The sequence below is a fragment of the Centruroides vittatus genome, unplaced genomic scaffold, assembly GCF_030686945.1.
Source record: "Centruroides vittatus isolate TY-2023 unplaced genomic scaffold, ASM3068694v2 contig_3077, whole genome shotgun sequence".
Lineage (NCBI taxonomy): Eukaryota > Metazoa > Arthropoda > Arachnida > Scorpiones > Buthidae > Centruroides > Centruroides vittatus.
Window position 1 is genome coordinate 153,590 of NW_027121979.1, and position 23,865 is coordinate 177,454.

At 29.6% G+C, this 23,865-nt stretch overlaps 2 protein-coding genes across 2 annotated transcripts in view; one reads left to right on the plus strand and one right to left on the minus strand.

Moving 5' to 3' along the window:
* Positions 1 to 215: 215 nt before the first annotated feature.
* On the plus strand, positions 216 to 11,537 carry LOC136973042 (calreticulin-like). The gene is given in 10 exon segments (XM_067267729.1): positions 216 to 660; positions 947 to 1,051; positions 1,145 to 1,348; positions 1,499 to 1,581; positions 1,583 to 1,594; positions 1,952 to 2,161; positions 2,227 to 2,484; positions 3,853 to 3,945; positions 4,033 to 4,158; positions 11,273 to 11,537. Coding segments are annotated over 10 exon segments (1,230 nt in total). The 5' UTR covers positions 216 to 545; the 3' UTR covers positions 11,297 to 11,537.
* Positions 11,538 to 11,823: 286 nt separating this feature from the next.
* Abcd3 (ATP binding cassette subfamily D member Pmp70) overlaps positions 11,824 to 23,865 on the minus strand; it is a 44,242-nt gene continuing 32,200 nt past the window's right edge. Inside the window, exons 11-26 of the mRNA XM_067267720.1 lie at positions 23,092 to 23,144; positions 18,055 to 18,144; positions 17,911 to 17,980; positions 17,727 to 17,796; positions 16,387 to 16,475; positions 16,116 to 16,305; positions 15,974 to 16,046; positions 15,832 to 15,895; positions 15,688 to 15,765; positions 15,552 to 15,617; positions 15,378 to 15,491; positions 15,250 to 15,300; positions 15,135 to 15,179; positions 12,878 to 12,982; positions 12,748 to 12,804; positions 11,824 to 12,673 (exon numbers count right to left, since the gene is read on the minus strand). Coding sequence (XP_067123821.1) covers positions 12,596 to 12,673; positions 12,748 to 12,804; positions 12,878 to 12,982; positions 15,135 to 15,179; positions 15,250 to 15,300; positions 15,378 to 15,491; positions 15,552 to 15,617; positions 15,688 to 15,765; positions 15,832 to 15,895; positions 15,974 to 16,046; positions 16,116 to 16,305; positions 16,387 to 16,475; positions 17,727 to 17,796; positions 17,911 to 17,980; positions 18,055 to 18,144; positions 23,092 to 23,144 — 1,293 coding nt within the window. The 3' untranslated portion in view covers positions 11,824 to 12,595. The remainder of the gene's footprint in view (positions 12,674 to 12,747; positions 12,805 to 12,877; positions 12,983 to 15,134; positions 15,180 to 15,249; positions 15,301 to 15,377; positions 15,492 to 15,551; positions 15,618 to 15,687; positions 15,766 to 15,831; positions 15,896 to 15,973; positions 16,047 to 16,115; positions 16,306 to 16,386; positions 16,476 to 17,726; positions 17,797 to 17,910; positions 17,981 to 18,054; positions 18,145 to 23,091; positions 23,145 to 23,865) is intronic.

A 23,865-nucleotide genomic window follows, 5' to 3' on the forward strand; every position in this document is an offset into this window, starting at 1 on the left:
CCAATAATAAATAATTTTAAATCATTATCGCGAATAGTTTTCGATAATAAAATTTATCTTTATTAAATAAGATTTGTGGATTTTATTACGATACGTCAATTTTAAAAAATTAAATAATTTTTAATGTTTTGATTCTAATTACAGATAAATCAATAAACCGTTATTCGTTTCGTTTTTTTTTAAATGAAAATCCATCTGTTACGCATGCGTATAAGTATAGTCGAGCAATTTTTTTTAAACTCCGATATTATATATTACGTCATATCTAATAGATTCGTTTATTGGACGATTTCCTTCAATTAAAAATTTTCCGTGAGGTTAATTACGAATTACGGACGCCGTTATTTATTATTAGATTACTCCCAACTTCGTAACGTGATTGTTATTGGATTACTTAATTTAAAAACTGTTCGCGTCATAACTGGATCGTCCCTATCTATTCTCCACCAATCAGAGCGTTACATTTGTCCGAGTGAATACAATAGCCTCTCTGGATCTCATTCGAAGAGGAGTGTAAGTGTTGAGAGGAATTCTGAAGGTTTTAAATGGATAGAAAAACACTTCGACGGGATATTATGAAGATTCTAATACTTGCTATTGCTTTATTTGTCAATATAAACTGTGAAAAGGTTTACTTTCACGAAAAGTTTAATAATGGAGGTGAGAGAATGTTCATTTTTTTCAATGAAAAATTCTTCCCAAGTTCCAGAATAAGAAATAATTTTAATAATTAAAATTTTATTGCAATTTTAATTCCAAAATTAACACTGAAAATTATTTCTCCTATGCCTTGATTCTCCTCTAACTGAATGTGCTGTGTAAGGAAGAGACTTTTACAGGGGTTAAATGTATAATTACATTGTGTCTGTGTATAGTATACATATACAATATATAATATATTAAAAAACAATTTATAGTATTTTAACAGTAAATTTTTAATATACAGAAGCCTGGAAAGAAAGATGGGTTCAGTCTGAACATAAAGGAAATGAAATGGGTGAATTTATATTAACTCATGGAAAATTTTATGGTGATTTTGAGAAAAGTAAAGGTGTGTATGTGTGTGATTTATATTAATTCTTTAATAATTAAATTCGTGAAAAATAATCTGCGAATTCTTTTTTTTTTCTTTTTGTTAAAATAGGTTTACAGACGTCCGAGGATGCCCGATTTTACGGTCTCTCGGCTAAATTCGAACCTTTCTCGAACAAAGACGGCACGCTGGTTATACAGTTTACGGTTAAACACGAACAGAATATAGATTGTGGTGGTGGTTATTTAAAACTATTTGATTGCAGTATAGATCAGAAAGATCTTCACGGTGAAAGTCCATATCTCATCATGTTTGGTAAGAGATTATTTTTGTGAATAAAATTTGTGGAAAAATTGGTGTTTTCTAAAGCATTAAAAATTAAATTTATCAAATATTTTCTGTGTGTAAGTGCAGAATGAAATAAATAAATCTTAAATTGTCCTTTTCAATTTTTATTAATTATAGGACCCGATATTTGTGGTCCATCAACTAAGAAAGTTCATGTGATATTTAATTATAAAGGAAGGAATCTGTTGATTGAAAAAGAATATAAGATGCAAAGTAAGTATTTAAAGGATTTGATGATTTATAAATGATATCATTAAGGAATTAATAGAATTTCATCAGAAAAAATGCAGAGAAATGAGGAATTTATCACAAATAATGTAGAATATGTTTTTAAAAAATCTTTTCAAGATGTTAATTAAATAAAATGCTTCATTTAAAGATGGTGCATGAAGTTTTCAAGTTTATTCTAGTTGTTTATGAATTACATTGCATGACAGAAAGAAATATATAGTTAAATGTATCTTATATCATAAAAGTTTATAATGCCAGTTTTATAGAATGAAATTCCATACTTACGAGGATTTTATCATATTTATTATTTAATCGTTAATTTTTGCCTTAAATTTTTAGGACGATGAATATACACATTTATATACATTAATTGTGAAACCTGATAATACATATATTGTAAAAATTGATAACGATAAAGTAGCAAGTGGAGATTTAGAGAATGATTGGAACTTTTTACCTCCAAGAAGAATTAAAGATCCAAATGCAACAAAACCTAAAGACTGGGATGATCGACCAATGATTGATGATCCAGAAGATAAAAAGCCAGAGGTATGTAACTGAAAGTTAATTGTCTTTTTAAAATAAATAAATTTTAATAAATTTTTTTCATCAAGGATTGGGATAAACCAGAATATATTCTTGACCCTGAAGCAGTGAAACCAGAAGATTGGGATGATGAGATGGATGGAGAATGGGAACCTCCAATGATTAATAATCCAGATTACAAAGGTGAATGGAAGCCAAAACAGATTGATAATCCCGATTATAAAGGACCATGGATCCATCCTGAAATTGATAATCCAGATTACGTTGCTGATCCACTTCTTTACAGCTATGAAGAAATATGCATTGTTGGTTTTGATTTGTGGCAGGTAAAATTTATCTTTGTACTTTTAAAACATATAATAAGGTCAAATGTCAGGTCAAATAGAAAGTCACTGCCATAAAAAAAGCATTTGCAAAAATGCCTGTAGCTGATGATAGGGTAAGAAATTAAAAAAAAAAACACCTTTTTTCAACTGGTGATGCAGAATATAAACTTTTAAAAGAGACATAATAAAACTGTGTTCCAAAACTATAAATTTCAAAAAGTTTGCAAAAATGCCAATTAAAATCAATGAAAAAAGATCAGTGGTCCTATGAATATTAACTCAGATCCTCTGTGAAGCATACTGTCAAAATATAGCAAAAGTTGATGATGACAATGGACCATCGGAATGCACTGTCAGAAATTAGTTTGTTCAGTTCAGCTCTGGAAATTACAGCACTGAAGACAAACCATACTCTGGATGACCACAAGAGATTGATTGATGATGATCTAGTGAAATATCGAATACACAAACGTAAATTAAGTGTCACACATCCCGACTGGACACAAGTGTGATTGAATTTCCAAGTGCACATCACTGTTGAATCAGCAGAACTACACCCTTCTTTGGTTACTTTGTGATCTGCATTGAGAAGTGATTTATTATGACAATCCAACTACCTGAGTGTTGCCTATTATGCCTATGTGTTGCCCAGCAAATAGCCATCCACCAAGTCTTAGTAAGCTTTGAGCAATAAAAGGTGCTGCTGTGTGTTCTGAGATTGTCAAGTTATCATTTATCATTGCTATATGTCAGGCAAAACAACTGAGAGTGATAGTTACTATGACATGCTTGATAACCTGGTTGCAAAGGATTACTGAAACTTGCCCATCATTGGCCAACTGGAAGGAAGTATTGTTCTATCAAGATAACACTAAACCATGTACCAGTAAGAACACATTTTGTAAGTCAGCATTTTGCAGCAGCTGGGTTGGAAACTCAATCATCCACCATATTTTCAAGGTCTTGCCCTATCACATTTTAATCTGTTTCAGTGTTTGCAAAATCATCTTCATGGTCAAATACTGCCTGAACCAGAAGTTGCAAAAAGTAATATGAATGACTTGTTTACTTTCAAGTAGCAATCTTTCCTCAAGCTGAGCATTTAAAAGTGGTTGAACATTGGTCCTGAGTCATAGCTAACAATGGGGAATATTATTCTGATTAATTTTTTGTATTATCCATAAGTAAAATCACTTTGCTGAAAATTAGGGTGCAGATAATGACTTTCTAATCTCCCTGATAAATTTATTTAAGAAAATTATTCTTATATTTTTGTATGAGAAAAGAGAATTTAATTATTGACACTTTCCATAAGATAAATGCAACATTTAAGAGACATTAAATTTGATGAAAGTATATTTTCTATAGGTAAAATCTGGAACAATATTTGATAATATACTTATAACAAATGATGTTGATTATGCAAAAAAAATTGGAGAGGAAGATTGGCAAAATCTCAAGGTAATAAATTATGGTTATAAAAAAAATTTTATCAATGAAACTATGGTATTTTAATAATAGTTACTTTTATTGATATTATTATTACAGGAAGCTGAATACAAAATGAAACAATTACTTGATGAAGAAAATAGACAAGATACAATACCAAAGCCAAGTACTGAAGAAGAGGATGAGGAAGATGAGGATGATGATGATGATGAATCCAGTTCTGAGGTATTACTATGAATCTTTCAAAGAATAATAGTCTGGACTAAATGAGAAACATTATAAAACTAAAATATTAGTTTTATAATGTCTCATTTTATCGGTTTCATTTTATTAGAAACTATTAGGTTCAAATTTTCAGACAAACAATTCATATTTCTTATTTTTGGCTAACTTGTTATATTCGTGAAAAAAGTGAAAACTTTTCACGAATATCAAAATTTCATTTCAAAACTTATTGTTTAATTATTATTCAAATTTCACTAATAGAATATTAAGAAAATACATTGTTATTCAATAACAGATACAATATGCATATATCATACTAAATTCATAACAATTTACAGACTAACAAGTTAAAAATTAAAAAAAAAAGAAAACTGATTCTTCAAGTTAATAGAGTAAGAACTTAGATGGCCTTTGTTGTAAATCAATTGTGGGTCCTTTCTCAGCTAACAGGTCGGTGAGACCTGCCCACGTCAAGATGGTGGCTCGGTTTTGTTACGCGTCATGCGTTACACGAGTGAGAGTGCGGAAGAGGATGGGTCCGACGGTAGAGCGGCGGTGGCGATTCTCGAATAAAGGACATGAACAATGTATAATAACAACAACGATTTATTAAGACTAAAGCTACAGATACAATTAGGGCGAGCTACTGTCGCCTAAGTTCGAATACGCGGAGGGAGAGTTTACACGACTTTGGGAAAGTCGTACCTCTTAATCCGAGTCGCTCTTGTTACCAGCTAAAGTATCCTTGGCAAGGTATTCCTTCGTAGACGTCAGGTTCCCTCGGGACTTGGGACACACACACACTGTCTAATTGACACTACGTATCTGACCCCCTTTTCCTCTCTCGTTGCCCTTTTATCGTCTCAGTCACGTTTCTCGGCTTCGCCAATCAGCATTATTCGAATGTTGTTCCTCATGATTCATGTTTTCTCCGTGGGAACCAAACAATAAAATATTTTATTAGCAGCATTTTGGTTCCGGCGGGTTCGAATTTGCACACAATTATACAGTGATTATCGATATAACAATCTCTCAATAATAATAAGCTAATATGAATTGCATAGGGAATTATATTTCTTAATGTGAAAGTTCTGATTGAACAATATCCTCTAAAACAGTGTTAAATATATAATATATATATATATATATATATAATCTACTGGGTATATATATATATATAAAATCTACTGGGTATATATATATATATATATATATATACCCAGTAGATTTTTTAAAGTTTTTAAAAATTAAACTTTATAAATAAAATAGCAAAATAAAATTGTGGCTGATGTTATTTAACATTTAATAAATGTAACAGAGCATTCACAAAAGGATAAAACCTTTGTTGTTGCATATTTATTTTGCTATTTTATTTAAAAATTATTATTGAGATAATGGCAAAACACCAGAGAACATTTTACCATTTTTGCATGTTTGCGGAGGCGTAGCCTAAAAAGGAAGGTCGTCTCTGTAATCTTTGTAATTTCAATGGACTACTGATGGTGTGCAAAGACAAAGGTTTTATCCTTTTGTGAATGCTCTGTATTTTACATTTATTAAATGTTAAACTTTATACTTTGAGTTTTTTGCTTGCATAATTAACTTTAGCTACTGTTAAAACAATATGATTCAAGATCTCTAATCTTCCAAAGATCTATTGATTACTAAAATGTATATAAATTCAGACCATTATTCACCTAAATAGTATAATTTTGAAAAAAATCTTTAGCAATATAATAAGTAAGTTAATGTGTATTTAAAATGAAAATTTATAACACACAGGGATGAAAATAAAAGTGCAACTCACATTAACCAATTGAATACAATTGTGAATATTTAAAGTGGAACCCATGTGCATTTGAACTCATCCTATTGTTCAATTTTATTTAAGGGGCCATCCATAAATTACATAAGGTATTTTGGGGTGGGTGGGGGTCAAGGATTTCTTACGATTTCTTACTCGGGTAGGGGGTAATAGATCTCGTCTTACGTAATATTCTTATTTTTATTTTTTGATCTTGTTGAGTGGTGAAGTTTTCAATTTGGCGGTTTCTATTAAGAACGCTCGTTGTACTAACACCATCAAGTGTGACATAATAGAATAATAATGCTAGCAGACATTTTTTATCATGGGAGAAAGACCATGTAGTTGTCTCTCCTGTGTTTTTTTTATTTTTATTTGAATAAGTGCATTACTCCTATGGGTGTATAACACTAACACTAAGAATACATGAACCAAAATACATGATACAAAGTAAACATAAATTAGTATTCGGTTTTTAGTGAGAACTAAAATGTAAAACTAGAAATTATAAATAGTCTTATCTTCCATATTTTTTGAACATAATTGTAAAAAGCATCAAACAGTGGCTTCTGAACAAGCTTATCGAATGGATATGGCCACCTGAAACCAAGCGTAAAGATTTCTAATTTCAGAACAAGTCTATCTTGATCGTAAATTGGACAATAATAGATCATATGGTCGACAGTGTCTAGGTTTTCTGTAGAGCAAAAGCAAGAGGCAGTTTCTGCTGGGTTATACATGCTCAGTAAGTAGTTGAGCAGTTGTTAAACCTCTAAGTGGTGATGAGAACCTGCATTCAACACTAGGAAAATAAAGTCTTCTAAAGTTATTCTACCAGTTTTACTGCTCAACTATTGTTAATTCCACTTTTGCATAGCATTGTAATAAATATAACTTTTAAGGCTGCTTAGTGAGAGAAGGATGTGAGTGTACTCCTTTGCAGCTGATTTAGCCTCAAAGTCTGCTTTTTCATTTCCTAGTATGCCAGTATGGTCACGAACAAACATAAAAGTTATCTTATTTACAAGATTTTTAATATGGTGCTGGATATATGTGATTTTATTGCTATAGCAATTGAGATTTAATAGAGCTTTTAGGACAGACTAAGAATCACTGTAAATGTTGATAGAGTTTTGTTTGGTAGTGAAGTGGCCCATTGAACAGCTTGGTAGACAGCATCTTCTTCAGCTTGATATGTGGGGGTATCTGTATTTGTACCTTCTAACATATTTTGGGCAAAATATGTCATTTTGGAGGAAGATACAGATACTTGAGCAGACATGAAAGGGGCTTTTGGACCCATCTGTGTAGATATTAATGTCTGCATGGTTATCCATGGAGGAAGCAGATGACACCAAACATACCCTGAGAATAACCTTGTGTACAGGGTCATGATCAGAGGAAAGGGTAATTGCAATATGGTAGCATTTGAACAGCTGTAGATAGGATTAGAGACTGTTGTTGAACCTTGATGTTTGTAGTTCTGATGTGGTTCAGAACCTTTTCTACAATACATAGTGGCAAAGGAAGGAGCTCTGCTAGAATCAGAGAGGCATTAGTAGAAACAGTTCTGCAGCACTTTGAAATTCTGATGGCAAACTGTCTTTGAAGAGAGAGTAAATTTACTTGCTACTGAATTTTTACTAGTTACACGATCCCAGCTAGAGGCCGCGTAAAGTAGCATTGGTTGTATTGCCCCATTATATACAGTTTTATAAGCTTTATGATTTAGTTCCCCAGTGCACCTAGCACATTTTAACAGCATGTAGTTTATTTTCTTGGCCTTAGCCAAGATGTAACCAATATGGCAAGAGAATGTGGTTTCTATTCTCTCTTGTTTTATTTTGTAAGACGTTTCTGTTTACACATGCTAGTCGATCTGTCAAAGTATTTTGCTTCCTTTTGTGAAAATTAAAATTAATATAAAAATGAATATTATGATGTTGATTAATGGTGATTATTAACAATCTTTTTATTATTATTAAAAAATAAAGTTCTTAAAATAAATTGTTTATTCAAATTCATTAAATTTTTATATTTTTAAATTTGTTCACATAGTCTTTTATAAATAATAGTACATATTAATTAACTAATTAATAATTATATATTTTGGATCTAAGGTTTTAGGGTTTCATTAAAAAAATTTATTTTTATTAAGATCTTTCTATAAAATTATGCCTAAATATTACGTAAGATATGGAAGAGGAGGGGGATCAAAGAAAATATTATGGTTTCTTACACAGGGGTGGGTGGGTGTCTAGAATGACCGAAATTGCCCTTACGTAATTTATGGAAAGCCCCTAAACATCTTAAGGGAAACACATACACATACAGTATCCAAAATCTATTAACATTCAAATATAAATCTAATGGTAACTGCCAGCTTGTTTTGAATAAAAAAAAAGCCTGAAGATCCCAGAAGGGTTTATGAAAACATTTGTCATGCAAATGTTAATCATATTCACACCAGTTAATTGGTTAATGTGAGTCACACTTTTTATATTCATCCCTGTTTGTTATGCAGTTAAGTATTCTATAGTGATGCCAGCTAGAATTTATTGTAAAGTAGTGGTAGACCTAACTAAGGCTGGATTTTTTTATGATTTGCAAGAGAAATGGGGTGTTTCCCCATGTCAATATTTTGTATTTGCCTGCCACCAGGAAATGAACCTCTCCATAACAAAGTGAGATGGATGTGCATGAACAGAACTATCAGGGGAACTAGGAAATTGGTCTGTTCTAAATTGGCAAGGCTTATAGGCATTGAGAATTCTTTGTTCCATCAAGACCCAAGGATGTTAGCAATTGAGAATATCTTGTATGTTAATAAGTTTGGCAGACTGAGATGCAACATGAAACTACAGTGGATTCTGCACTTTCAACTACCCAGGAGATGCAGACATCAAGATTGTCCATTTGTGGTGTGGGATGACTTCCCTGACAACCTCTGGTACTTTTAAGTTCTGAGATTTGGACCAGCATTTGCTCCTCCACCTTACGTGAACAGTGCTGTAAGATCTTACATCTAGGATTTGGAGGTCCTGTTAATATTCTTTTTGCCTATCAGGAAGGCATAAGGGGCCTTTCTGATAGGCAAAAAGATTATAATAGATGGATGGCATCATTCAGAATTAAAAACATTAGGGAATCATCAGAAGTTAGAGAAAGGATAAGGAGCACGAGTAGATGGATACATCTCAACAGAGCAGATAAGGTCTTGGTTCTTATGAAAAACCAAACATGAGAGGTGCCTACATGAATAACTCAACATGACCTAATGTACAGTAGAGGTGGTGGAGGGTTGGATAGATAAGTTGCATTCTAGAGTTAAACATTTTGCCAATACAAAGCTAGCCAGAAAACTACATATAAGTGGCATTGTCATGGATGCTCCTGATGTCCCTAAATTATTCACCTTTGCCAAGACACATAAGCAAGAGCAACAACTATGTCTGGTGGTTGACAAGGCTAGAGCTCCTACAAGTAGGAGAAAGCCACACATAAGCTGCTTACTCCACACCTGGATAGATATCAATTTGCCATCTCCAGCCCAGTAGAACTATTAAAACAGCTCAAAGGGATCACCTCCCCTGTACCTGTACATTAGTGTTGGACTTTCGGTCGTTGTACACATCCATACAGCTACCTCATTTTTGTGCTCTCGGAGATTTCCTGTTTACAAGAGTACAACAGAGCAATGCACCAGCATGTACTCAAATTGGCCCACTTGTTGTGTTATAGTTCTATATTTTAATTTAAAGGGATTGTATACACACAGAGTAGAGGAGTCTCCATGGGCAGTCCAGTTTCTGGAGGCCTCTGTGAATTGGTTGTCAGACAATTGGAAAGCAGGACCTACCCTACCCCACTTCCTCCACAACATACTCCTTTAGAACCTCCGCAAACTACAGGAAGCAGGAGCTAGCGTATGCTCGGTCGCGCTCCCAAGCCCCTCCTTTTTTCCCCATGAGGCTATGAGCTATTTTTGCTAGGTAAGCTACACGGGCATGAAGCAGCCACAAACTATACAATGTTTGCTCACGTAACGTAGTCCACATGACGTGGATTCCACAGATGTGGTTTGGCTGTAGAATGATTTTATTATAACCTATACTAGTAATCTTTAGTCAGTTTTAATTCCGAACCTTGAAACAGTATGGGAAAAACATGCTTACTAGTTAAGCCTACGTTTAACAATCCGCAAACTATTTATATACAACATTTATACTATTTTCAATACTGAATGTATTAATCACGTAATTTACGTACGATAAAATTCTATTATTTCTTTTTCGACATGTGACATGTTCATGTAGTCATCCATCTTGCTAGTGTGACTGCTCTCGCTGTTGAATTCTGTAGTAACACACACCTTTTAAAGTCTATGGAGAAAATTTCAGTTTTAAAACTATAGAAAAGAATGTTTCTCCTTGTTGCAACAGTTTTTGACCTCCAATAGAGTTGATTTCTCTCGAGGTATGAGAAATATTTTCAATATGATAATATTGATAAATTGCATGAATTCAAGATCCATTTAATGCTGCAGAAGAGATCTTATTGAGTTGTCTTGCAACATTACGTTAATTCCATGCTACTGAATTGATATTCAAATATCAATAAAAGATGAATATCCTTTCTGAGTAGTAAAGCTCAGAGAATCTTAATTCCATTTGTGCGAAGCTAAGTTGGTAGCTATGATATAAACTAAGCATTGCACGAAAATCAATGTGGAGAAGGAACTGAGGGTGACTGTGTCCAGTTTGATTCCAAGATTTGATAAAATGTGCAGTGATCAATAGGCTCATCCATCCCACTAATTAAAATTAACAAAAAGATGTATTTAAGATAAACATGTAATTGAACAAATTCAATTAAATAAAAAATAAATAAATGTCCTAACTCTTTAATTAATCTGATATGTTGTTTTTGATAGAAATGGATTAATTTTTCACATGTTCAGAGCTTAATGCACAGTATCTGCAGAAGAAATTGTTTTACCCGTCAGGGTGCAAGGGAATTTATATAGCAAAACCAATCAAACAACCTTCACTTTGGCTGATTTTGGCCTATCTTGCATTTAGACTTGTCACATCTTATCTGCAAATGTAGATATTTTATGTTAATGATTTACAAATAAAAAAAAATCAATATGCAGATACTCATTATTAAATTTTGTGTATTTTATTTTCAAAATGAATTGATATATTAGTTTTGTTCTTATCATTGATTAAACTGGTTTCATTTTAATATTAATCTTACAAATTATATAACTGTTTGTATGAATTTCAATAATTTTTTCTTTTTCTCCAGGATGATAAACACGATGAACTGTAACATTACTCTTTCTAACAAGAATATAATGTAAGATTATTTTCAAATATTTTCACTTTGTGTCATCACAAGGCTTTTACATATGTATACTACTCCCTGTGGGAATTTTGTACAGTATTTTTTAACTGTGTTAATTTATACTATTATAAATTTTTTTGTTAAACTCAAAAAAAAAAACAATCCAATTGTCATCTTAAAAAATAGTAGTATACTTTTTGTTTCAATAAATAAAAACAAAAACTAAGTTTTGTAACAATTTATTTATTAATAGTGTTCAACCCTATGTATTCCTATTATTTGCAATGAGTATTAAAAAAGGACAAACAACTCAAAAAATGATTTCTTTTAGTAATCTATAAAATGTAATAAGTTCGTATATAATTGCATAAATTTATCTGTAAATAAAATTAATCTTATAATATTTCTCTAATTTAAATTTTGAAGAACATTGTCAATATAAAATGAATATTTTATATTTTTATGATAGAAACTGATAACTAATAACATATTTATTGTATTGATAATATTATTAGTAGTAAAACTTTGTTTTTACTTTAGTATAGTCTGACATTTTAAATTTTCTTTGTAAAACTTTCAATACATAGAAATGGTCTAAAATGATTTTCTATACATATTATTATAAACTGATAAATACTGGCAGTTTGCACATCATATTTTGTGACATTTTTTTCATTTTCCGATTCGGTTTCATAGAATAAAAATCACAATACTGACAACTCCAGTCAGTCGTCGTCATTTTATATTTTATACTGAATTGTCATAAATTTCAGTTTGAATTTTATATTAATTGTTGTCGTATTGCAAATTTATGGTATATATAATTGATACATTGTAAATCTTGGAATAATCCAAGACACATACAAAAATAAAATATAATGTTACACTATACATGAGTTACATTTCAGGTATCTTTTTGATCAATATAATTAATCCTGATTATGTAGATTTTATACTCTTAAATAATTAATTATATATTAATACTTCAAACTCTACTTACACTTTTAGCATATAAATTACATTATAGAAATTTCAATGAAGCTGTTCAACTACATTGCTGAATAGATATATCTGAGATTATGATCTCTGAAGTAATTTTAATTTTCTACCAAATTAATATATTAACCTTTTCTCTAATAAAATGCATTTTGTGCATAAATGTTTAAATATCACAGATCTATGCATGTTTAAGAATAAAATAAATCCTATTTCTTTCAATTATATGTCACATAAAAATGTTAAAAGTAAAACTGTAATCAGAAAGATTATTATTTCAAAGAAAAGTCAAGATCCAAATTCTTCAGTATCTGGCCCAATTTCTTTGAATTCATATGCTCCTCTACCATCCATATATAAGAAATACTGGAAATAAATATTTTTTAAGATGAGAACAAACTTTTTAAATGTTAATCACCCATTAGATCAAATTTACTTACATCGTGATACTTCCACAATGATTTTCGATGTGATACGGTAAACAGAGTAATGCCCACCTATAATAATTATTAGGTTTATTTTTAATTCAAATAATGAATTCTAATTTTTCCGATTATTTTATGCACTTACCTTTTTGCAATACTGATACATGGATCCTTCAACATCAACACTAACTGCACTCGTGCATTCGTCAAGTATTGCAAACTGGGGTTTACAATAAAATAGTCTTGCCATCTACAAGTTATAATATTTATTTCAGTTTATATACAGAGATGCTAATAACTATGACAGTTGATAAATGGCAATTTATTAAATAAATTAGATTGCATTTTGACTAAAATTAAGTAAATGTAAAATTATGGATTTGATTATCTAGAGACATTTTTAGGCAGATTTATTAAAGTTTAGGCAGTATTTCTAAAATAAAATTTAGATTTTTAATTTTTTTAAATTTTTTAAATTTTAAATTATTGAACCTGTTTATTTAAAAAATTATTTTAAAAAATATTACTAATATCTTTCAAAGAAAGCTTCAATAGAAACTTTTTTCAAATATGAAAATGTTTCATTGGAGAGCACAAAATTCTGTTTTTAGCTAACTATTCTTTTGTGAAGTTATGAAAATTTCAGTAACTAAAATTCTTCCAAGTTTTCTCTTGAAAAATAAATATTTGACTTCCTCATTTTTAGCCACAAATTCAAGAGAAGAATGTCAATTCAAATACGAATTTTGTGTGTGTAGAAAACAGTCATCTTACTGGCTTCTTAAAATTCACTGTTAAGAAGATAGTAGGAAGGCAGTATATAAGATTAACTCTAGTAGATGTATTGAAACCTTTAGTTTCTGAATAATGAGAGGTAAAATGGTAAAGAATCTTTATTTAGAAATTTTTGATTTCTAAATTTACTAGAAATTACAACTTAAATTATTTATTTAAAATATCTTTATTAATAATTTTAATTTTAATTTTAAACAATTTAAAATTATTTAGTATCATATTGTAGATTAAATCCATAATATGATACTAAACATATTTACTTTCATAATATTATAGATTAAATGAATCATTTTAATATTTTGTGTTGAACTGGTTTGTGAAAGTTGTGAATATACAAAGTTAAAAATGGAAATAATCCAGATTACTTTGTTTCTTTATGTAATAATTGTTGGATTGAAATAATATGTAAACAATAAGTAATATTTGTCTATCTACATGATTGTTATGTCAAGTCTAAAGCTTCAGAATGTGTTCAATAAATGAGCCATTTTCATTGAAAGTGTGTAAGTCCATTTTATATTATATGGAGATATTTACGGGTTTGTATTTGAATGGTTTGAAAAATATTGGTATATGTTAATATGCACATTTTGTTTTTTAAATATTAAATTGATTTAAGTTTATAATGTGATCATTTTTAAAGTATTAGTTAAAAGAAATTTATACTTCGATGACCTCAAATGGACTTACACCACTTTCAGTCAACAAAATGTGAAAATCATACATTTATGAAATATTAAATATTGGATTTCAATTGAATCAAACCAATTTTTTTTATGAAATTATTATTACATATGTCAAAAAAACAAAATAAAAAGGTTTTATTTCAATATTTCTTCAGGTAATGCCATTTAATTACAATTTTATATTAATATGTGCCATTTTTAATTTTTATCATTACAAGGAAGCTTTTGAAAATAGTCTTGATGTATTGGAGGAATATAAGGTAATAGATCCATCGTATCATTGAATTTTTCAGATGTGATGGGCTTGGCATGATGATAGAAAGGTGCTAGTATTATATTTTCAAATTTTCGTGGTCTTCCTTGTCTGGGGGGATAAATCTACTGTTTTAAACTCCACACTTTCATCAAATGAAGTTTTATACAGCATTGTATATGGTTTGTTTTTTAAAACCCTTATCCAACATATCTTCAGCCAATTTACCTCTTCACCAGTAGCATTTTTTCATCTTCTTAGAATTGCATTTCCTACTGGTTTCATTTCATGTAAAATAAACTTTCTATGTTTTTGGCATTGTTGTATGATGGTATAATAATCTGTAGGAATATACAGTAAATTTTTGCAGAAAGTGGACTTACACCACTTTCAAAGTAATTATATTTGTAATTTCATTAACTACGTAAATTTATATTGACAAAATGATGAAAATTTTGAAGGATTGTTTTTAAAAACTGTTTATAGATAACAATGAATGCAATCTGCTGTGAGCTTTTTATCATTAACTAACTTTTTGTCGAAAATGGGCTTACACCACTTTCAAAGAAAATGGCTCAAATATTTCATTATTTATGAACTTATTTAAATATCAAAATTACAATGAAAAAATTTTACTTCAAAAGATTATATTTTTTAAATTTACTTACTGCTATTCTCTGTTTTTCACCTCCACTCAAAACATCTAACCAATCCTAAAATTTAAAATTTTATTTTATAAACCTCTTCTTTAAAAAACAAAATGACCAAAAAAAATCATGGTACCTGGATAGCATCCCAACCCCCTTCACGTTCTAAGAGATAAGTGAGTTGAACCTAAATTTTTTTTAAAATATTTTTAAACAACATTAATAACAACCAAAATAAATAAAAGATTAATATTAAATGTTTACCAATTCAAGGTAATATTTCAAATCATCATCTGTGATATTTTTCTTTATCATATCATCATAACTGTCAGGATAGATTACTTGATCTCTTAGTGTTCCCAATGTCATGTATGGTTTCTAAAATCAACCACCAACATTAGTTTATAAAATATAGCATTATCATCGGAAAGCACTTACCTGTGGAATGTAAAATAGATTTAACTTCGTAGGTTTAATAAGGGTACCTCCAAATATAGGCCATAGCTAAGATAATATATTTAAAAATTTTAATGGCTATAAATTTATTTCAAAACATATTATATTTAAAACCTACCTCTCCTAGTATACGGAATAAGGAACTTTTCCCGCACCCATTTGGTCCACAAACGATAACATTCCTACCAGAGTGTACCTGTAAATTTTAATGTTAACATCCTATCTGTAACATATTTACTTATAATACTATTTCATATTCAACCTCAAAGCTTAATTCTTCAATCAAAACATCACCATTTGGTGTCATAAGAGGAACCTTAATAAACCTGCAAGTGAAATTAAATCATTTAAATTTTAATACTTTTCATATCATTTAATGAAAAGCTTGAAATAAAGATTCTTACTTAATAATATTATCTTCAGTGATAATTTTTCCATTTCCTGACATAAGCTGCATAGAATTAAGACGATCAGATGCTAAATAAATAAAATTTTTATGTTAAATACATTATTTAAGTTCTGAAAATAAATATTTTAATTACTTACTATTATTATTTTGCCAAGAATCTACCATTGTGCGTTCATATTGCCCTTTGTTCAAATCATCAAGTACTTTGATCAACTGACTAATTCTCAACGTAAATCCAGCTAATCGTGTCAATTCATTACTTGCCAATACAAGACGTCCTACAGCTTCTGCAAGTTTTACCAACATTCTTCCACTGCGATAGTAAAGCTAAAAAGTTAAAATTATATTTTGTATAAAAGGCAAAATTATTACTGAATTTTAGTTAATAAAGTTATGACATAAACTCACTTCCAGACGATTATTGTGAGCCATCTGTGAATGTCTTGTTCCTAAAAATGGACGGCTGATGATAAAAAATCCAAAAGCTGTGGCCCAGTCTATAAATCCATATTCATAAGTATTACCAATGTAATGTCATCAATAATGTAAGCAATTAATTTTAATAAATATAGTATAAAGAATATATAATTACATTCCTGTTTATTTTTTAAAAATTATTATTCCAGATCTTATTAAATTCAAAATAAAAAAGAAAACTCTTTTTGTTTTATCAAATGTTAAAATTATTTATACAGAGTGGTCCATTTTAATCAATCCACTGAAATAACTCAAAAAGTACATATCCTACCAAAAACAAATCAAAAATGTTAGTCTTCAAAGGTCACCAGATGGGACTACAACTGGTGAAAATGAGGTCAACTTTATTTTCTTAAATAGGAACCACCTCTTTTTCATTCCATATTATGATTCTACATGAAAAATAAATGAACTTTGCATCTTTCAAAAAATGATTTGAGATAACTTATCAGAAATTATGAACATTTGAAGTTTTACATGGCTGCCACATAGTACATGTGTGAATCTTGGATATCTGTGAAGTTCACTAAGAAAAGGAAGAAAAATAGTAAAAAAAATCATTATTGAAACTTATTATTTGAGAAAATTAAGATGATCATCATCTTTTTATCATAAGCTTCAATCATGGCTTTAACATCCTGTAGCACTAGTTTTATACCAATTCATTATTTGAAGAAAAAGAATCTAATTTTTCCTGTACTTTTTTATTTCTATTATTATTAATATAAATTAATCTTGAATTTAGAAAGAGGGAGAGAGAGAGAGTGTGTGTGTGTGTGTGCACATATGCACATGCATGCAAGCACACATTATAAAAAGATGTTAGTAGCAACTTGTAAAAACTACTTCAGGAATTTAATTAGTACTATTTGTATCTGAAAATTAATTTATTTGATATTAATTATATTTGTCGTTCAGTATTTTACATGTGAAAATTAACTCAGAATAACAATTATATACATTACTATATGCATTAAATATTTAAATAATTATAATAATAAAAACTAAGTAAAGCTAAAAACAACTATGATTATCATATATAGAACTTTTCTCCTATTCATAATATTTTACTGAACACAATTTTATTCACAAAAACATGTTTCAAATTAAATATTTTTATTATTATTATATTTAAAAAAAATATATAATTCATAATGATATAGCATAATTTTTACTCATTAATACAGTTGATAAAATTAGATAATAAAAAGAATAAAAATCCTGCCATCAAGTATATTTTAAAATACTTAATAATTGTTATTAATACTTACACTTGGCTGCAATATTTTCTATATAACCCATACAAAATTGAAAATAATGAGAGGTACGTAAATGGCCAACCTACACAAAACGTTTAAAATTTCTATCATCATCATCATCATCATCATCATCATCATCAATATTTTAAAAACAATTTTAATTTAAAAAATAAGTATTCATAAAACATAATTTTACCAATCTTTTCAATGCTTGCTTAATAGTTCTTTTCTCTCTCTCATTTCCATGGTAAAATGCTACTTCTTCACTAGAATATTATTAACAGAGGTTTTATTAATTGAAATTAATCAAAATATCTTCGTAAAAAATTATAATTTGAACCTATTCATTATAAGTCGAGAATTTACATAACGCAATTCTCCTTCCAATTTCTGTTCACTTGCTGTCATTCTTGCCGTTGGACCTCTCAGTCTAAAAAGAAAAAGAACTTTAATTACATTTAAATGATCTTAATTAAAGTTAAACTAGCAACTGAAATGATTATCAATTTCAAAATTGAAAACAACACCAAAACTAAAAAAAGTTTAAAAATTTTTAAACTTTTAGAATCCTGAAGTATATGAGATATCTTTCTTTTTATAACTGTTTTTTATGTTTTAATTATGACATAACAAAAAAAGTGTATTTATATTAGTTAAATTGAAATTAATTTTTATCATAAAATAAAGAGTGACTTTATTTATTAATAAATCAAATATATTTTATATATAATATACAATAATAACTGCTCAGGTGACCACCCACATTCGACCTGTAAAAATGGACAAAAACTTCTGGCACGGAATAGTTTATACATAGTCTTCATATAAATTACCTGTATTAAATGACCAATCGTGTAATGTGACTGCGAGCATCGATTTTTGGTCAGAAACAACATACAACAACTGTATAAGCAACCACTTCCATGAATATATCTGGTCTAAACTATTGTTTTAACCCATCTCAGGCACTTCTCCCACTCTTGAAATTAGCTGCAGGTGTTAACGAATTAGTCCGGCTACAAAGGAAATTCATTTCAGTTTGTTCGAAGATGTCGGAAAATGAAAGAAATATGAAGTGCTGTCGTTAGAAGATCGTATTAAAGTTATCAGAGAAAGTGATAATGGTTTATCACAACAGAGATTAGTGGCAAAATTTAACTGTGGGAAAATGCAATTTTCAAAATTTTGCAACAGAAGTCGATACTAGAGGAATGGGAAACCAATGGAAACAAGGATGGCAAATGAAAAAGAAAGCAGCCAAACGAAGAGAAAAGCAAATTGGTATGGGAGTGGTTTCAAAAGGCAAGTGCTAAACAAATTTCTTTGAGTGGACCAATCATTCAGGCAAAAATGTGAATTTGCAGAAAAATTATGCATTTTATTCTTTTGCGTCAGCAATGGATGACTGTAAAGTTTCTGGAAGCGTCATAACATTGTTTATCACACCTTGTGGTGAAAGTGGTGACATTGATCAAGTTAATGTGGAAGATTGGAAACAGTATGCTCTTTCGATGATAGATGGATATGATTTTTGCAATGTCTATAACACAGACGAAAACAGAACGTTTTTTCATGCCATTCCAGATAAAACCTTAATCAGAAAGGGAAAGAAGTGTTCAGGGGGCATGATGGCAAAAGAACGCCTGATTAATGTTTTGCTGTAGATGCATTAGGAGAGAAAGAACCAGCGTTGGTCATTTCAAAGTCACTTTGACCTAGATGCTTTAAAGGTATTGACATTACAACTTCGGAGTTGGCTTTCCAGATCATGCCCAGAACTTGGATGACAGCAGACAGTTTTCAAGAATGGTTAGAAATATTAAATGAAAAAATGAGAAACCAAAACAGGAAAATTTTACTTTTTCTGGACAATGCTGCCTGCCATCCCCTCAAAATTTCACTTTCGAATGTTGAATTGAAATTTCTTCTGCCCAATGCTACGAGCCACCTTCAACCATTAGATCAGGGCATCCAGGAGTTTAAGATACTATACAGAAAAAAAAAATTTTTAATTTTTGCTTGTTTGGATGGAAAGTGTTGAAAGTGCAACACAACTTGCTAAACAACTGAACATTTTGGATGCAGTTAAGTGGATTAAAAATGCCTGGAAGGAAGTAAATTCTGAAATGATCAGCAAATGTTTTAGAAGGTGTGGCTTTTTTCACAATGCTGCAGATGCTCCCTATGATGAAAATACTTTAGAAGCAGAACTTTAAGAACTTTATACTGCTGCACAAATTAACGACATTGTAGCAACTGACAATGTTCAATGCTTTGAAGATCTGCATGACGACTGGAAGAATCAACTTATGATTAGGGAAAAAACTAATCAATGACCATCACAAACAACAGAAGACAATCACAATGATGATAATGGAGAACCAAGTGATGTTTGTATTGAACCTTTTCCACTATCAGAGATGCTTTTTGCAATTTGAAGATTGAAAACAATGTTCATCAATCTTGAAAGACCATGATGTTTGGAAAGCATAGATTTAATTGAAAACAAGCTTGATGAAGTCATCCTAAAGCAAAAAGTTAAAACAGGTTAGACAGACTAAAACAATGGAATTTTTTAATAAGCACATGTAGATATTGTCTAGCCTGTACATGTAAATTTAGTTTATTAAATTTTCTGTTCCAAATTGCTTTAAAACTGTGTTGTATTTTACACAATTTTAAATATAGGGTACAGTAGATGCACTTACATACAAGATTACATACTGTATCCTTACTATCAATTTATTATACTGTAGACCTAAAGTATTTTCCTTAGGGGGTATAAAATATTGTACACAATACAATTAATTGGCTGATCTCATCGTTTGATAAAATTTATTTTATTTATTTTTTTGAAGCTCATATACAGTACATGTGCAATAAATAGTTTCTGTATCAACCTACCTTATTTCTGCAATATTTTAAAAAAAATAATATTCAAGTAATTTTTGCACACAAAATATTCAAAAAACAATAAATGCATTAATGCAAAAATCAGTTTTACAGGTAACATTCCTTTTCCTTTTTTGACTCCACCATTGTCATTGATCTAATGAAATCATATTATGAGAAGAAGTAATAAAACTGTTTTAGAGGTGTTGAACACGAGATTGTGTTAGTAACAATCACATGGCTTTTTCCACCTTTATTTAGTTGATACGGTATTTCTCTTACACGTTAATAATAAAACTGTTTTATTATTAATTAATAATTTTTCTTATTAAAAGTTTTTAAAAAATATTGTATTTTTAAAGTTAAAATAAGATTAAACTAACAAAAGCCAAAACCGAAGTGGTGGAGAGATACAATGCATTTCTATATCAATGACGTAATACACATAACTGAGGAACAAATGAAGAGAACCAAGTTGAATTAATTAATTAAGTCGGAAAAAAGAAAGTGTGAATTATAATCAAGAAAATGCAAAAACTGTATTAATCTTTAAAATATTGGTATTAAATCTGTCTTATAAAATCATGACGACTCTTGTTAATTGAGTTATCCAATAAGAATAAAATACCAATATAGCTCTATCATTGAAAAAAAATTCACATATTTTTGCTCATCTCAAGGTTTGTTTAGTAGAAATGACTAAAAAGTGTGCAAAATATGTGCAGAAACACAGTATTACAGCACCACTTGTTTTGGATGACCACCTGTCTAAAAGATTACTTTTTAAATGGAACCATGTGTGGTCAACCATAGACAGGTTTTACTGTATATATATGTTACAGTAAAAACCCGTTTTTAGTGAAAACATGTTTTAACTAGTTGAAATTAGTTTTTACTGGATGTCATTGTTATAACTAGAATTTACTGCTAGTCAAAAATGAATTTGAGTTAAAACTAGTTTTAACTAGACAAAACGGGTTTTAACAAAATGGCTTAGTAAAAACTGTTTCGACCAAGGTCATTCAGCTAACACGTTCCTATAGTGTATGATGAATTTCGTATCGCTTTAACCCTTTTCCCCCGACATCTTGTTTACGTTTATTTTGCGATCCCTCCTAAGGCAATATAGGTCAGTCAGGCGATATTATTTTAAAAATTCACCAAAAATCAAATTATCATTATATCTATATGAAAAAAATCACTTACATTTATTAATATCTTTAGTTTTAAAAACGATTTTTTTCAATACATTTTATTAGAAAAATTTATAAAGAAAAAAAAATAATATATATCAGAACTGACACATAAACTTGATAATTTATAACATTTTGTGAAAATTAACATTGTCTAGTTACATAGTTGTTTGTTGGCACTGAGCCAGAAAGACAGAATATTGTTTTGTACAATTCGATATAACACTTATGCATGTATGTTTATTCATTGTGAAATTATAGCACATTATATCAAACATTTGTTTGAAATCAAAATTTTATATTGCTATCAACTAATATAATGAATTATTATACTTTATTCACTTCATATAGAATGAGATTATATCTGTTGTTAATATATTTTACAAAAATCGATATTTACCAAAGTAACGATGAACCCTTCGAGTCGGTACCCTCGAAGTTTTGCTTAAAAAGCCAGGGTACCGATCGATCGGTGCCTTCAGGGATGATGGGTTAATTAATGTTAATAACACAGATGTCTGACCAATATTTTCAATAAATATCGTATTAAATAATGCAAATGTTTTAATCCAATTATCACTTTATTTATTTCCCCCAAACATATTTATGTAGCTAAAATTAGTTTTAACTAATGTTAAAAGTTAATGGTTGATTTTAGTTTTATCTAAAATCAAAACATGTACAGCAGTAAATTCTAGTTTTAACTAGACAAAACGGGTTATAACAATGACATCCAGTAAAACCTAGTTTCAACTAGTTAAAACGTGTTTTCACTAAAAACAGGTTTTTACTGTAACATATATATATCAAATTACTTTAAAAGAATAAAATTGAGATGGAAGAAAAACAAACATATTTAGATAGGAACTAAACATTATTTTCAGAATATGTCACATACATTTTTAAATAAATAAAAATAAAAATTCATTATGTCTCAGTAATTTAGATAAGAGAGCTGCAATATTTTTACAGAGCAGACCTGGCCAATCTGTGGTCTGACAGCCCATTTTTTACAACCCACCAGCAATTTTTACTCACACTATATTCACTTAAATATCCAGAAACAATACCTGTTTCACACAATTAAAATAGGTACATCATCATTGATAATTTCAATAAAATGGTTATGTCTAGACAAATGTATGAAGCTTTAGATATAAGAATTGCCACCAGAAAAAATGTCACTTGAGTGACTCACTTTGCCACATGTCATATTAGGGTTGTCAGTGCAAAGAGTTTCTGACAAGAAATGGTATCTAAAGTGGTGATTTTATCTTATATACTGAAATTACCTTGTTAAAAGAGATCCAATGAAAATTAAATACATCATCATAAGAGAAGGTACCTAAAATAAAAAACAAAAATGTCATCTTACATTATAATTCTATTTAAAAATACTTAATAAAATAGTATGTACTGATTTAGTCTTAAAGAAAAACATACTTATTATAGCAAGTGCTATAGATTGATCATTAAATAAACAATTTATAAGATAATAAAATATAAAATTTAGCTTTCACTTTTAATTTAGATTAATTTAAAAAAAAACATTTATTACTCTTAACCTTCAACATACATTCCAACTCTATATATACCTGTTGGCACATTCATAGAGCTTCCAGATGTCACTGTAGAACTCAAACTGTGAAATTTTAATTAGCTCAAACATCATATTCTTCTAAATCTCTAATCATTTAGAAACAATATTTTTTCAAGTGGAACCAAAAATAAATCAGTTGATGTCAAATCTAATAAGTAAGTTGAATATTGAAGAATCACATTTTTCTGTGCAAGGAACTACAATGGTTGCATTTGTCACGTAGCAGGAACCAGCCATGTCAGGTCAAGTGTACCAAATTCTCTCCAACAGCTAGTCCATCATTATTTTGTAAATTTTCAAGTTCACTGTTTATCTTTCCAAAACAGATTCTTTGTGCACAATTCCCTGCCAACTTTGTAGCTTCAGCAAATTTTCTCAAATCCAAACAAAATTCATAAGCTGTATGCACCATTTCAATAGTTTCAGTTGCACTTTTCTGACTTTAGAAGTAAATTCCATTGTCAAT